The 16,114-nt window shown below is 50.1% G+C and overlaps 1 protein-coding gene across 4 annotated transcripts in view; it reads left to right on the forward strand.

Annotated features, from left to right (window-relative positions):
* The first annotated feature begins 863 nt into the window (after positions 1-863).
* Positions 864-16,114, forward strand: part of glra3 (glycine receptor, alpha 3) — a 54,533-nt gene continuing 39,282 nt past the window's right edge. For all 4 annotated transcript variants that reach the window (XR_013971519.1, XR_013971520.1, XM_080881283.1 and 1 more), the window contains exon 1: positions 864-1,257. Coding sequence is in view for 2 of the 4 variants with exons in the window: in XM_080881283.1 (XP_080737409.1) it covers positions 1,196-1,257 (62 nt within the window). In the remaining 2 variants the exon portion in view is untranslated. The remainder of the gene's footprint in view (positions 1,258-16,114) is intronic.

Raw genomic sequence — 16,114 nt, forward strand, 5'->3', positions numbered from 1 at the left:
GGAGCCAGGAGAGGAGGAGGGGGGCAGCAGGGAGAGAAGAGGAGGAGGGGGGCAGGAGGGGAGGAGGAGGAAGAGGAGAGGAGGAGGGGGGCAGGGAGAGAAGAGGAGGAGCAGGGCAGGAGGGGAGGAGGAGGAAGAGGAGAGGAGGAGGGGGGCAGCGGGGAGAGAAGAGGAGGAGCAGGGCAGGAGGGGAGGAGGAGGAAGAGGAGAGGAGGAGGGGGGCAGCGGGGAGAGAAGAGGGGGGGGCAGGGAGAGAAGAGGAGGAGGGCAGCAGGGAGAGAAGAGGAGGGGGGGGCAGGAGGGAGAGAAGAGGAGGAGGGGGCAGGAGGGAGAGGAGAGGAGGAGGGGGCAGGAGGGAGAGGAGAGGAGGAGCAGGGCAGGAGGGGAGGAGGGGAGGAGGAGGAAGAGGAGAGGAGGAGGGGGGCAGCGGGGAGAGAAGAGGAGGAGCAGGGGAGGAGGAGGAAGAGGAGAGGAGGAGGGGGCAGCAGGGAGAGAAGAGGAGGAGCAGGGCAGGAGGGGAGGAGGAGGAAGAGGAGAGGAGGAGGGGGGCAGCGGGGAGAGAAGAGGAGGAGCAGGGCAGGAGGGGAGGAGGAGGAAGAGGAGAGGAGGAGGGGGGCAGCAGGGAGAGAAGAGGAGGAGCAGGGCAGGAGGGGAGGAGGAGGAAGAGGAGAGGAGGAGGGGGGCAGCAGGGAGAGAAGAGGAGGAGCAGGGCAGGAGGGGAGGAGGAGGAAGAGGAGAGGAGGAGGGGGGCAGCAGGGAGAGAAGAGGAGGAGCAGGGCAGGAGGGGAGGAGGAAGAGTACAAGAGGGCAGGAGGGGCAGGAGCAGGAGGGCAGGAGGAGGGGGTAGACACATACAGGCGGAGATGAGAGCGGTAAAGACGCCACTCTGGCTGCAGCTCGCGGGCTCCTGGTGTCAGACACGATTGGTCGAGCTGCCTGCCACTCACGTAATCCGGAGCGGGGGCGGGGCTTGGTGCCCCGTGCCTCGCGAGGGCACAGAACGAGCCCAGTTCGGGTCTGCACAGCTGCGCGCGCTGTCCGCGGTGATGGGACCCAGCGGAGCGCGCTCCGTTTCTCCGGCATGTGCGTGAGCTTCCCCCCGCGTGCCGTGTGAGCACAGTTGGAGCGCGAGCGCTGTTCGCGGTGCTGAAAGCATCCAGAGGCGCGAGGACAGCAGCGCGAGGCTCTGACCGGCATGAGGAGGACGCTGTCCGCGGCGGGCTGCCTGCTCGCGTGGCGGGTAGTGCTGCTGCTCAGGTACGACCCCCCAACCCCCCCTTACCTGTGTGAGGCACGCTGAGGACTTCCTGTTGGAGTCACAGGTGCTTCAGGATGGAGCTGAACTTCAAACTGTGTTTGAAATGTTCATGTGAGAGAAACGTGGCTGCTGATGCATTTATTTTAATGTTTTTATTTCATTTCATATTTATTTAGTTTTATTTTTATCGCTGATGTTTTCTGTGTGAAGTCTCCTCGGTATAATTTGCTGGGATCAGGGTTATCAGTGACTGCGTGGGCAGAATGACCCTCGCCTCCGCTCGCGCCCATGTGTCACGTGACAGCTGACTGATTGAGGAGCCTGGAGTGGCTGAGCACGTGCACGTGATGATGCTTGTCCTGAAGCAGCTGTTAGTCCAGTAGTTTACCTGTGCAGGTAAAGTCGTTAATTATTAGTAGTAGGGATGGGTACCGGTGTCCGGTGCCATGATGGCACCGGTTCTGACATAAACGGTAGTAACCAGACCGAAAAGCAGCGCACATTTCGGTGCTTTATTTCGGTGCTTTATTTCGGTGCTTTTTTTTCCTGAGCTGTGATACACTTTAGATTCTAGCCAATCATTTTACGTTTCCGAGGATAGTAGGCGGGGCCAGGTACGTACGTTCTGTTAGAGCAGAGCTACAGATTAAAAATGTCCAAGGCGAAGCGGTTAAAAGTCTGGCTGTACTTCACAGCAAAAGATGCAAACTCAGCAGCAACAAGTGCTTTAAGCTGATACTGTGATACTGTCAAAGGAGGTAACACCTCGAATCCGATGAAACACCTGGTGACGCATAGCGTTTTTTTTTAAAAGCCCAGAAATGCGCCGTATTTGATAGCTTGCTGCGAGACCTCACACCGAGCGCATCTACTGCGGGTGGGTTGCCTGTTATGCAACATCCCCCAAAAACAAGAAGAGGAGAGTCCTGGCCCCTAGCCCTGCCAGTGTAGCAGAAATGATGAGGATGATGATGCAGCAGCAGCCGTTCTTCTCTGCGTGAGTAGCTTAATGTTGTTCGTGTGTAATTTACGTTGAGTAGGCTAACCACGTTATTACATTAATGCATGTAAGGTCAACTAGCAAACATCATCATAGCTACATGCGGCTGTCCTCTTGTTTGATGGCAGATGCTCCCTTCACCCTGGCCAAAAAGGCTAAAATGACCAAAGAAAAAGTGGAAAACAGTTAAACATGAGAGGTTTAGGACAAAGTTTGTGTTTTTTCCATTGTTTAAGCACTGCTTCCAGCCAAGAGTGATACCATATATGCCCCATAGCTGCAGAAAAGGCTAACATTGTTATCTTTTTACAGAAAAACAGCTGAGCATGAGAGGTTTTTGGACCAATTTTGTGTTCTCCATTCTTTAAGCACCGGTTTGAGCACCGGCACCGTTTCAAAAGTACCGATTTGGCACCGGTATCGGATAAAACCTAAACGATACCCATCCCTAATTAGTAGTAACCCGATCCTGTTGTGGGTCTGCTGTGGAGGCACCAGGACGCCTCAGCTCCTCTCTGAGCCCTGACGACGCTCCGAGAGTGAAAACATGTCGCTTGTATCAGATTTCATTGATGTGGTCAGTCAGCAGAGATGGTAAATGGTCTGTATTTATATAGCGCTTTACACACCCAGTCATCCACCCATTCACACACACATTCACACACTGGTGATGGCAGCTACATTGTAGCCACAGCCACCCTGGGGCGCACTGACAGAGGCGAGGCTGCCGGACACTGGCGCCACCGGGCCCTCTGACCACCACCAGTAGGCAACGGGTGAAGTGTCTTTCCCAAGGACACAACGGCCGAGACTGTCCAAGCCGGGGCTCGAACCGGCAACCTTCCGATTACAAGGCGAACGCCCAACTCTTGAGCCACGATCGCCCCAGATGGTGAACCCCAAACACTTGAAGTCCTCAGACTGGGTGGTGCTGATCCTCATCGCAGCTGCTTCACACGCAGAGCTGCAAACTGTGATCACGCCAACAACTGACTCGCTCCGCCCCTTCACTGCGCCTAAAATTCTGTCCAGAAAATCTCACAGCTGTTTTAATCTGCAAGGGAGCGATGGCAGGCTGCTCAAGGCTGCCGTGGACTTCGTATCTGCGTGTCTGTATCTGTACGGTCGGTACGATGGCCTCTTTACCGTCCTGTGGTGTGAACATGTGTAAACGTGCTCATCGCTGGCTGAGTCCACGATCATGTGACCACATCTCTGAGTCACACATGCAGGGATCAGAGCGTGCACTCGAGGGACAGCCGTGGGACAACTGACTCCTTTTATAGGACGCGGTTTGAGTCTGCTTTACAGCTTGTTCACTTCCTGTTTGGATAATTAGGCACAGTGATCAATATCACCAAACAGTAATGTGACGGATCGTGACCTGGCATAACTCTGAGGCTGCCCCTCAGAGTCTCACCAACTGGGTCAGTCCTTCAGCTCCGGCGTGACTCATTAAACTCTCTCATCATTCAGTCCCAGTTAGTTTCCAGCCAATCCGCTGACAGCACGCGCTCGCAGGCCATCCTCGCTCTGCAGGAAGCGCTGCTGAATGAAACGTCGCTCACACAGACAGCGAGGTCTGTCCGAGGAAACAAAGTCAGAGGAGGTTTGAGAAGCTTGAGCCGTCAGTGCTCTGATGGCTTGCTGACCGCCAGCAGCCTCGATGATTGAGCTCAGGGAACGAGCTCACGTTCAGCTTTCAGCAGTGACAGCAGTGTGGCTGCACACGAGGAGCTCACAGTTTATTTGCCTTTCACTTATTTAAAGAGCGAAGTACTGATCCTGGATCATGTCCAAGCTTGCTGTAGGCCGGCACGTAACCCTCACATATTTAAGACTGTGAGTCTTCAATGGCGATTCTTCATTTTTATTGATTTCTTGTAAGTTTACAGCATTAATCCTCCGTCTCTCTCGATGTAAGGAGTCACGCTTTTGTTCAAACCTGCTGAGCCTGAAGATCGACGAGTCTGGAAAACTGGGATCAGTTTCTGAAGTGTCACATGATCTCGGTGCAGACCGGAAAAACCCTCAGACAGGAAATAAAATATTCACATTCAGTTTGTTCTGCGTGCAATCGAGTAAATGCAAACTGAAGGTTAGAGCCACATTTAAGGTGTCAAGAGTCGCACCAACATGTAAAAACCATTCCACCTTAAAAGTGCGTAAAAGCTGGCACGGTGCCTCCTTTCAGCCTCTTTTCCTTTGGTCGTGTTATTTAAATTACCCTGTTTATACAAACTCAGTGTTTCCTGTGGTTGTTTCACATTAAAAGCTTCTCTGTGTTTCACATATTTTTCTTAATAAGGCTTTTATTGTGAAACATTTAAAGAGACGTGTCAAAAACTCAAAGCAGTTTTAACTTGAAGAAATATCAGAATACCCGGGCTGCTGAGCGGGGCAGTGGTTACAGAAAGAGGAAGAGGAGGATGTCGAAGCTTTAATCTTCAGTCTAAGATTGAATCATGGGGTCGGTTAGCCTGTACTGGACTAATGTGTGCAAACTGGGCCTGAGCTCACACAGCTTTGGGAATGAGCCACGACTCAGCTGTGGCTGACGCTTCGACGCTCTCCGCTCGTTCAGCAGCTCGTTGCTCCTGTAGCAGCAATAACCTAAAGTAACGGTTTCATCCTCCGTTTCTCACGTGGACACAGATTTTCACGCACGCGTCTTCACAGCGTTGCTTCAGTTCACTGAGGTTGATGCACGGCTGTCTGAGGGTCACACACTGAGGTCTGGACCGGACCGTCGCAGCAGCTCGGCGGTCCAGGACGAACATCTGCAAACGTCAGCCGTGCTGCCGTGTTCTTCCCAGAGAGGAGAGGCTTTCTCCTGCAGCCCTTCCAAACCAGCTTTAACTTTAACCTTTAGCGTGCTAACGGAGGCCTGGAGCTCTCTGGCACGATTGCAGCGTGGTGTGAACACGTGACTGGATAATGGATATCACATGACTGATATTGGTGTAACTGTAGCTCGTGGTTCTGGTGGATCCTGTGGATTTACAGTGGATCTGCCTTCCGCGATGTGAAACTTGAGGCTCGTGAGATTTTGTCTTTGAAACCACAAATAGTTCCTGTGAAGTCAGGCTGAGGCCGACTGATACTAAAGCGATTTCCTGTTCTGTCGCGTCGACTCTTCCTCCTCCCGCAGCCTCACATCCTTTATTAATGAGCCAACTTTTAGATGGAGATACTCTTCTCTGCATTTTTTATTATCAGCTCTGGAATGAAAACAATGGCGGTTTCCCAAAAGTTTGAGCGAGCTGAACAAAAGGCTGAACACAGGAGATCAAAGCTGCGGTAAATCTTCTTACAGGGTCACGGATGGATTCAGAGACAAAGTTTAACAGGCTTACGGTCCGTCTCTCAACAGCGCTGGATGGGCCGTCGCTCCTGCTTAATACCCAAAGGTCTGCTTTGTCTTTTTCCCTCCCCGCCTGATATCGCAGAGGCTTAAATATTAGAGCTTCACCATCTCTGTGGGCAACCAAGGGGAGCACTTTATGCTGACATGTCCACTACTATAAAAGCTGTTTCAGGGAATTGAGTAGCTTTTTCCTTAATTTCCATAATTTCCCTGCATAATGCAGTAAACATGTAGACTCCTGCAGACTCTTTAATGTTTCAGTACTTGCTGCTGTCTCCGTGCTCGTTACAAGCCTCCGTGCTTTGTCACGATGACTTTTTCTGCACTCCGAGTGTTTCATGCAGATACTGGAAAAGAAAGGTCCATCTTTTCCCCGGGACGCACAGAGATCTGATAACTTTGCATGGGTGGATGAAAAGGACGGAGGTCACGGTGGCCTGAACGCTAATACGAACACAGGAAGCCATCATGTAATTTCAGTCCAGCTGTCGGGAGGAATGACATTAAAACAGCTGTTCTGTGTTATTGTGACAGTGACAGTGTGACGCTGTTCCTCTGACTCACAGCCCGTATATAAACACGGATGACGCGTCGCTGCTTTACATTAGCGAGGCCCAAATATGATGGAAATGGGCCGTGTCATCTCGCACCGGGGAAGTCGAGCTTGTAAAAACCCACCGAGTTAGCTAACAAACTGCAGCCGCCTCCCTGACGCCCAGAACACAGCAGAGCGTCCACGGCAGGGCGTCCACGGCAGGGCGTCCACGGCAGGGCGTCCACGGCAGGGCGCCGCTCACATTATTAACTGAACTGTAAAAACACTGATGTGAAGAAATTATGTTCTGGAACATTTTAGGTGCATTATATTTTTAGTGTCATGAGGCGTGTTTTTAAACCTTCCCCGACTCCTCTGAACTTCTTCCAGTTTGTTGCTTCAGCTCAGCTTCAGTGTCATTTGGAGTGACAGGATAAACTCTGCAGGAAGGAGTGGGTTTGATAGTGAGTGAAGATCGTGTTGGTGTCACCAAAAACCCCAGAAACTGTCAGGTGAGTGGATACACCAGGTACCCCCCAGCTTCAAACCGGCTCAGTGACTCCGTCCTCAAGAAGCCGGCCGGTCTCCAACCCCCCTCCCCTCAGGAAAGAGCCGTGTCCACCCATCCAATGATCTTCTCATCACTGCTCACTCTGGCCACATCCTCGTCCTTCAGCCTTTGACACGTTCCTCACAACGTCCTTCAACTTGCTCACCACCCACTGTCCTGTTTGGGTTTTGCACCAGAGAGGCTCCAGAACTCAACAACATGCACTCCGCCCTGGGGTCACGTCACCCCCACCCTCACAGATCTCCACTGACTTGTGGTCAAGTCACCACATCACATATACGACCCTTCTGCTCGCTTGTAAATCTGTCAGCGACCCGGCCCTCAGCACCTGTCTGACCTGCTGCACCTGTACACACAGTCCTCTGCCATGGGTCTGCTTCCTGTCCCATCCACAGAGCCTTCGGTGGGACGGCCCCCACCCACTGGAACTCCACAACGCCTCATCGCTGGACTCAAAACTCACCTCTTCCACAAAACCTTCGGACCTTGTTGTTCATAAATCGTAGTTGGCCCTCTTGAAAGATGCTAAACTAATCTAAATGATGATGATGATGACGGTGATGATGATGGTGATACAGTTCAGCGCTGACGTTCAAACACGGGTGACGAGTGATTTCGTCCGTGTGCGCTCTCTGCTGAGTTTGTGGTGACGGTAACTAGTCTGACGTTTTAATGGATACAAAGTTCATTTTGGTCCCACTGAAGTCAACAAGCCGATGAAGCAGAATATTTACTACTGTAATGCATCGCAGCGCTTCTCCGTGAGCTTCTCCGTGAGCTTCTCTGTGAGCTTCTCTGTCCAGTTTAAGAAAACGGCCTCAGGGTTCAGATAGGACATCGCTAACGTGTGATCGACTCTTCAGGCAGCTTCTGAAATGCAGAATTGGTGCAAAGCTGCACGAGGAGAAGACCTTAAAGGGGAGCTTGGCCGAATTTCATGTTTTCATTAGCTGAGCTACAGGACACGATGAATGTCCTGAATGATTCCCAAGTTCCTGCTTCAGATTTCGTCCATCATCATACCCCGTGGAAATGTCAAGTTTATTTACGTTTGTTCTGACTTCATGCTTTTCTCCCTTAAACATGCTTCTTAATATGTACTTTATACTTGCTTCAAAGGCTGCTCTAAGTGTACATACAGAAACATGTCATGATGGTTTATGTCAGCCCAAGGAGGATGTCACAGGAAAATAGTCGACACTCCAGAAACCGTTCCCGAGGCTCCACGTCGGGTTATCTCTTGCATTAGCACGAGGGAATTGCTGCAGAGCTACTTCATGAAGTCGGTGTTTATCTCCCATTTCGCAGCTCCTGGGAGTTCATAATTCAACAGTCCAGCTACAAAGATGCAAATATACACAGATGCAGAATGAGATCATCTGAGTGCAGATGGCACCAAACACGATGAAACATATTTCACCTGCAGACGTGCTAAAGAAAACGCTGCTCCCAGCTTTTAATGTGTGTTTCCTGTTAATCAGAGAGCAGCTGTCATGATTACATTAATGAAAAACACGAAGGAGCACATCCTCTGCCGAGGCCGGTGCCCTGCACACGCCCCCAGTCTATCTACACAAAGACCTAATGGCTTCCTCCTTTCCACCGAGTTTCCTCAAACGTGCCCACGTCACATGTCGTCCTTGGTGACCAATCACAGCCTGTTGCTAAACAATGTGACATTTCCAGATGCCAGCGGTCGATGTTGGTCCATTGTGTCAGCGTAGCTTTGTGCCGGTTAACGCTCACTGATGGTGAGTAAACCATTTGAACACTTATTTTGTGGCTGTGGCTAAAAACCATCATTTCCATCCCATTTTATGCTCAATGCAAACGCAGTAAATATTAATACACAGCATCAGGATGCACATTCAGACGTGAAGCACACATTTGCATGTCAGAAAGAGGCACAGGCACCTTAGAGATGATGCAAAAGCTCCTTGAAGTTTTAGGATGGCTCCAAAAGTTGCAGTGGCAGCTGAGCGTGTGCAGGAGGGATTGTTCGGCTTTGTGCAGAGAAGCTCGTTTCCTGTGCCCTGCCTTGCTGTTACCCACAGTCTGTGGACGAGCTCAGCTCTCGCCTCATCGCAGAAGACTGCTCAGAGAATCAATATCAAACAGTTTCAGTGACCTTTGACCTAGCCCACCCCCACGCTCATGATGCATTGGGTGAAATTATGGGTTCTCCGAAGATGCTGCGTGGACTAGAGGAACCGGGGATTGAACCGCTGACCCGTGGGTCATGACCCAGCTACGAGTGAGTGAAACTGGGGGAATAACCGGAGTCACAACCCCGAGTGTGGAGTATAACAGCGATAAGTGTGTGTGTCCGTGGCCTGCATGACAAATACGAGTGAAACAACACTTGTTACTGCTGAAGGAAGCATGTCGCAGTTAAGTGGTGCTGCGGCTGGTTGTGTGTACGTGGGGGCGGGCGGCGGGAGGGGGCGGTCTCTACGCTAAGTGAACATTTGGCCGAGGGCAGCAGTCGACCCCGGCCCTGTCACGGCACCGGGCTGTCCTCGGCTGTAATGCCAGAAAAGACCCCAGGGGGAGCTGCAGAACATACGTGTTCATCTAGCAGCTAATTAGTATGAACAAGTTCTACAGCGGCAAACGGACCAGAGAGGCTTCAAATTAACACGAGAGACACGAAGAGAGGAGCGTAGGCGGGAACCGTTTTCACCTCACAGCAGGGTCAAGTGTCTGCAGACGCCTCGGTTCACAATCACATCAGACCGGCTCTGTGGCTGCGAGGCCCGAGTTACGAGAAGTATGGGCTCAAAATGTGGTCATAAATATTTTGGACTTGTAAAAAAGATTTGTGTGTGGACTTAGAAAAAAAAACCCTGCAAGTTACAAGTACGGATTTTGACCCTATTTTTCTTCCCTTCATCTGATTGGCCAATGTCATGTCAATCACAAATGTAACAATCCAATCAGAGAACAGATGGGTTTGGCTGTCGAGGGGCGCTTTTTTGAACTGCCTCAGCCAGATAACGTAGAGCTCAGAGGGTTTACATCACGCTCGGCGGTTATCAGGATGCTTAGTAATGCACCTCTGGAGTAGAGCGCCACACGGTTTAAAATATTAACCAACCACATGTGGCTTTGCTGGTATTGCTACTAGAAAGAGGCAGCGTGGCTGGCAAGTTTGAGGAAGGTGTACGATGGCGGCTGTAACACACAAACACGCCCCTCGAGCACCGGCAGGTTCGTGATTATTGGAGGATGAGCTCTAATTTTGCATGAATACTGTAGTGGTGCTTATCAACGTCAGTGTTCAGAGGCCAGCCCTCCAGAGGAGCCGATCCAGCTGTTCGCGCTGCAGTGGGCGGGTCAGAAATAGCCTGCAGCTGTGGTGAATGACAGGGCGATCAGATACTCAGAATCTGAAGAGCAGTGCTGGCAGAACTGAAGAACCAGCTGTACGCAGAAGTGCTAAAAGGACAGGCCACCGGCAGACGCCATAATTATGTCACGTGCAGGTGAAGCAGAAGACAGACCTGCATTCATATTTCAGGCTGAACATCGGGCCCAGTTTGTTTGTTCCTCAGCATGAAGGAAGTCGTGCGTGCAGGATGGGCGTTGTTCTGCTCGGGCGTCGGCTGCGTCTCTGCTGAAGTGCAGGAGACGCCCACAGGAGTGAGTTCTGGTGTTTGTGGGACCTGCCTGACATCAGCAGCAGCTACACGGCACTAAATCATTTCTAAACCCTCGACTGGTTTCAGCAACATGATAACAAAGAGTCTGACGAGCTTCGAGCTCGGGTTGGCTCAGGTCAGAGACGCGGTGAGTTTAAAGGGTCGATCTGAGTGGCGTCTCTGTGAATGCCGCAGTCCCTGCACTCTTTGTCCTTCTTTTTCAAACCAAAGCACTCTGCCTTCATTTCTTCCGCTCCCTCTGCTCGTCTTTATGTTGGAAATCACTGTTCTGGACACGCTCGTCCTTTCTCTTCCTCTCTGATGGTTCCTGTCGTCTTTGTTGGATGAGTCGGTTTTGTTCGCCATGCTCAGCGTCGCTGTGTTTCTCTGACACCCGTTTTTACTTCCTGTTTTTATGCAACCCTCTGGGTGTGAGACCACCTGAAGAGGCAGCGAAGGGAGCAAATATAACGTGGAGTGCTGTTAAAAAATGAACTTTATTCAGCAGCGGCCTCAGGGCGCTTTATATGGTAACGTGGAGACCCGACAGTAATACCGGTGGGATGAAGTGATCACAGAAAAGAAAGGCTGTAAATGTGGGATTGACGGGCGCCTCATGTGGACACCAGAGGAACTGCAGACTTTATCAAAACATGATTTTTTTTATTTGACTAAAACATCAATGACTGTGTCACACTCATGCTCAGCTAGATTTAAGGCGCTCGCAGCAGATTGTTGTCAGGTTCACTGTGTTGGGCACATTTTAAATATGCTTTATGAAAAGTTCTTAAAGCATAGTGGTGTCACTGGGTTTTAGCTGACATTATGATGTAATTAAATTTACCTACAAACCCTTACCTGTAGGTTCACTAATATAGTGAGATAACGATCCAACATTTACAGGACAGGAAGTGATAAAGAAATAATTCTACTCTGAGTAGTTTTAAGTAGCGTGGCCCCGCCCCTCCCTGAGCCTGGTTCTGCTGGAGGTTTCTTCCTGTTAAAAGGGAGTTTTTCCTTCCCACTGTCGCCAAAGTGTTTGTTCATAGGGGTCATATGATTGTTGGGTTTTTCTCTGTATGTGTTATTGTAGGGTCGACCTTACAGTATAAAGCTCCTTGAGGCGACTGTTGTTGTGATTTGATGCTGTGTAAATAAAACTGAATTGAATCAAAGCAAACAGAATTGGCCCATCGTTATTTAAAACGACTTACAGTATAATTGTTCCTCCTGTCTTGAATTGTTGCTGCCTTATTCTCGTGTCCCGCAGCGTTTGTAGGTAAATATAATTACTTTTTGCTGCCAACTTTTAAAATCACGAGTCAGCTGATGATTTTGAAGTCCTCGTTGTTTTTCACAGCCCACACACCAGGATGACGGATTACCGACAGTTTGTCATCAACGTTATTTTCTCGTTTTGCTGCGAGTGTCTCTCCTGCCGTGCTGACGGAGACGGGCGTTACGTAATGAGAGGGATAAGTCGAGGTCTCCCAGCCGCTCGGTGCGGCCAGATGCGAAAGGCCTCTTCTCTCTGTCTCTTCGTGTCGGCTTCACGGAGCCGTGTTGTTGCATAATCAGAGAGCTAGTTATAAATAATTCTGTCAGCGCTTCGAACCGATCCTCACCAGGACGCTTTTTAGCACCGTGGTGGGTGAGAGCGGGTGACACGTCGTTAGGATGTCCAGATGAGTGCAGATGTTGAATCCTGTGGGGTTTGTGGGAGCTGCTGCCTCCATAAGAAACATCTGCAGCATTTCACCGTATGGCTGTTTACTGGGCAGAAATACAGACATGCCGTGCACACTCTGCTCCAACGCTGCCAGGTACAGAAGGATATCTCCAGCAGCTGACCATAATCCGTCAGCTGATTAGTAGGGCGGGATCAATATGAGCTCAGTGCCTCTGTGAGGAAGGTTTACGCCATGTATGCGGGATTTCTTCTTCCCGCGTGTAAAACTTTGGATTTTGTGGTACATGGAGGCTGTTGCCATGTGGCTGCAGCCACTCGTGTCTCTGAGACACGAGTGTCAGGCTTTCTGAACTCCTGAGAAGCTCCGCCTCTTTTTATACCTGATAACTGTTTATGATTACGGCCAAAATGATAAAATGTTCCTCCAGCTGTTTTGTTTTTAGTAACTCTTACTTTTGTTGCTTCTTTAATTCCCACTGATGGAATGTTCAAATCATTACATCCTATATTTATGCTTTTCACACATTCTGCCAACTTTTTCGGGTTGCGGTTAAATGTGCAACCCGTGTCATGATGCATGAGTAACAGGTCAGTATAATCAGCAGGGAGTGTTTCTGATTGGCTGAATCTCCACCAGCTGGCAGTCTCACCGAGTTCTGGGTGAGACTGCCAGCTGCAGGACGCGTCGATCAGAGACGAGCTTCAGAGTCAAATAGAGTGTGTGCGTGTGTGCGTGCATGTGTGCGTGTGTGCGTGCGTGTGTGCGTGCGTGCCAGTTATTGAGCAGCTCACTTTAAATGAATGCCGTCTGAATTACAGTAAACATATTCAGCTGCTCCCTGGAGGTTCCTTTTGCATGCGCGATGGTACTTCCAGATTAAAGGCTCATCCATTATTGATAAGGATCAGCTCTTATGCTGTGCCGTCTCCATCACTTGTTACTGTCCTGTTGTGTTTCAAAGCAGCAGAAAGCCAGAGGAGGAGGAGGAGAGATGGTGAGAGTTGTGAAGAGAGGCGAGGCGAGCAGAACCAAAGATTGGGAGAGGTATCGCTACAGCAACCTAAGCAGCTTAACGTCTGATTGAAGATGCTGCAAGCCGACAGCTGAGCGTGTCACTGTTAGCGGTACGGTCCAAAGAAAGACGCCGGGTCACACGATGACTCTGTAGCGCCTGTGGGCACGTGCACAGTTTTGGGTTTAATGCACCTCTGTCTCTGTAAAAACGGTCCTCTCCCATCTTTAGCCTGCGTGGCTTCAATCCACAGCTGGATGTTGGAAGGCTGGCGTGCAGACAAGAAACCGAGAAATGTAATAAGTTACCACCATCAGACGACCCCTGATGGACCTGAGACACACACACCCTACATGATGCTGGCACGTGATGAAATCAGACACATGCTGCTGTTTGTTGTGTCCAGATGTTTTTCATCTCTGTTCAGGCTGAAAGCCTCAGCTTTGGTGTGTTGGTTTTATTTGCAGCTGGAGGCGTCACACCTGGCTGACAGGTATGATGTCACACAGACACCTGCCGATCACTAACACCCTTTAACATCCTAGAATTTAACGGTGTGCACCAAACTGGAGCTCTGCCTTAGACGGTGTGTTGGTGCAGTTGTGCTGTTAACATGGGCGTCTATGGGCCTGACTCCCCGCTGCCTCTGGTGGACATCAGAGGAACTGCAGGTGCTTCAGCTTGGCTTCATGCTGCAGCTGTTTGGTATAAATTCAGTGAACGCTGCCTGAATGCTGACATGTGGTGTTTTAATGTTACATGAACTATTATAGAAGTTATTAAAGAAACTATTCCTGCAAACAGGCGATGATACGGTCGGCCTCAGCTTGTGATTTACGGGACCTGACTGAACAGTGAGAGGAGGCTGCTGACCTGCTGCTGTTTTCTTTTTGTGTCTGAGGTCTAAATGTTGCTCTCGTCTCCCTCAGCTCATTTCAAATGAATGAGTTGCAAACTGTTTGTCCTCATGCCTTTGCTGTCGCTGCTGCTGCATCTTTATTGGAGGAGCTGAAAGCGCGATCGAACCCACGGTAAACAACCACGTTGTGTCTCTGAGACTGTGGGAGCTTCGTCCCCGCTGGGCTAAATGGAAGCTAATCCAAATGCCACGGTGAAGGTTGATGATCCTGAAACTACACTTGGATGTAGCTGTGTGTGTGTGTGTGTGTGTGTGTGCGCGCGTGTGTGTGTGTGTGTGTGTGTGTGTGTGTGTGTGTGTGTGTGTGTGTGTGTGTGTGTGTGCGCGCGTGTGTGTGTGCGTGTTAGACAGTATGACCCATGTTAGATAAGATAAGATAAGATAAGATAACTCTTTATTGTCATTGCACAGTCATACATAGTACAGTAGTACAATGAAATTGGAAAAACTGTCCTACGTCGGCACTACATATAACACAACACGACACGATATGACACATCACAACGTAACAAACAACACAACACAGTATATTAACTTAGTATAAAAAAGAAGAATAAGTGTATGTGTATTGCACACTGTTATTATTGCACATTAATTATTATTGCACCTTGTTATAAATATAAATATTATTGTTATCGTTTTAAACATTGTTACCTCCCCCTAAAAAGTCCAGGGAGGTATCCAGTCAGGTCAGCTATTTACATTGATCAGGGCTGTTGCCCTGTTGTAAAAGCTGTCCTTGAGTCTGTTTGTTCGGGACCTCAGCAGCCTGAACCTCCTGCCAGACGGCAGCAGCTTAAACACCCGGTGTCCTGGGTGTGTGCAGTCCCGTAGGATGCTGCGTGCCCTCTTGAGACAGCGAGTGCTGTACAGGTCCTTCAGGGAGGGAAGAGGATGTCCAATGATTTTTTGGGCCGTGTTGATGACCCTCTGGAGTGCCTTTCTGTGTGCTGTGGTGCAGCTGGAGAACCACACACCGATGCAATATGTCAGCACACTTTCAATGGAGCAGCGGTAGAAGACGGTCAGCAGCTCCTTCTTCAGGTCCATTTTTCTGAGGATTCTCAGAAAGTGGAGACGCTGTTGGGCCTTCTTTAAGACCGCAGAGGTGTTAGAGCTCCATTGGAGGTCTGTGTCTATGTGCACACCCAGAAACTTGAAACTGGAGACCCTTTCCACGCACTCCCCGTTGATGCTGACAGGCTGCAGCTCGGACTTCCTCCTTCTGAAGTCAACTACCAGTTCTTTTGTTTTGGTGGTATTGAGGTCCAGGTTGTTGTCTGCACACCAATCTGACAGCCTCTGAACTTCAGCTCTGTATGCAGTCTCATCTCCCCCTGAGATGAGCCCCACCACAGTGGTATCATCTGCAAACTTGATGACTGTGTTGTCTGGGTGGGAACTAACACAGTCATGTGTGTACAGAGTGTACAGTAGGGGACTCAGTACACAGCCTTGTGGAGAGCCGGTGTTGAGGCTGAGGGCTGAGGAAAGATGAGGCCCCACTCTAACTCTCTGTACACAGTCTGAGAGGAAGTCTCTGATCCAGCGGCAGGTGGTGGAAGGAAGTCCAATTTCCAGCAGTTTATCTATTAGTCTGTCCGGGAGTATCGTATTGAAAGCAGAGCTAAAGTCAACAAAGAGCAGCCTGGCGTAACGGCCCTGCACTTCCAGGTGAGAGATGGTGGTGTGGAGCGTTGTAGCAATGGCATCTTCAGTTGATCTGTTAGCTCTGTATGCAAACTGGAGCGGGTCGAGTGTGGGTGGCAGGCAGGACATGATGTGACGTCGGACCAGTTTCTCGAAACACTTCATTATAACAGGTGTTAGAGCGACTGGTCGGTAGTCGTTGAGGCTGCTAATGTTAGTACGCTTTGGCAGTGGGACAATTGTGGCTGACTTTAGGCACGGCGGGATGCAGGACTGGGACAGTGAAGTGTTGAAGATCTTAGTGAAGACCCCATCCAGCTGGTCTGCACACTCTTTTAGGACCTTTGCGGTTACCCCATCTGGTCCGGTGGCCTTCCTGGGGTTCACTGCCCTCAGTGTGCGCCTCACCTCATATTCCTGCACTATGAGGCTTGGGCTGCTGCTGTCCGATGTTTTTGCTGCTGCTGCCT

Source organism: Rhamphochromis sp. 'chilingali', assembly GCF_963969265.1.
Source record: "Rhamphochromis sp. 'chilingali' genome assembly, chromosome: 4".
Taxonomy (NCBI): domain Eukaryota; kingdom Metazoa; phylum Chordata; class Actinopteri; order Cichliformes; family Cichlidae; genus Rhamphochromis; species Rhamphochromis sp. 'chilingali'.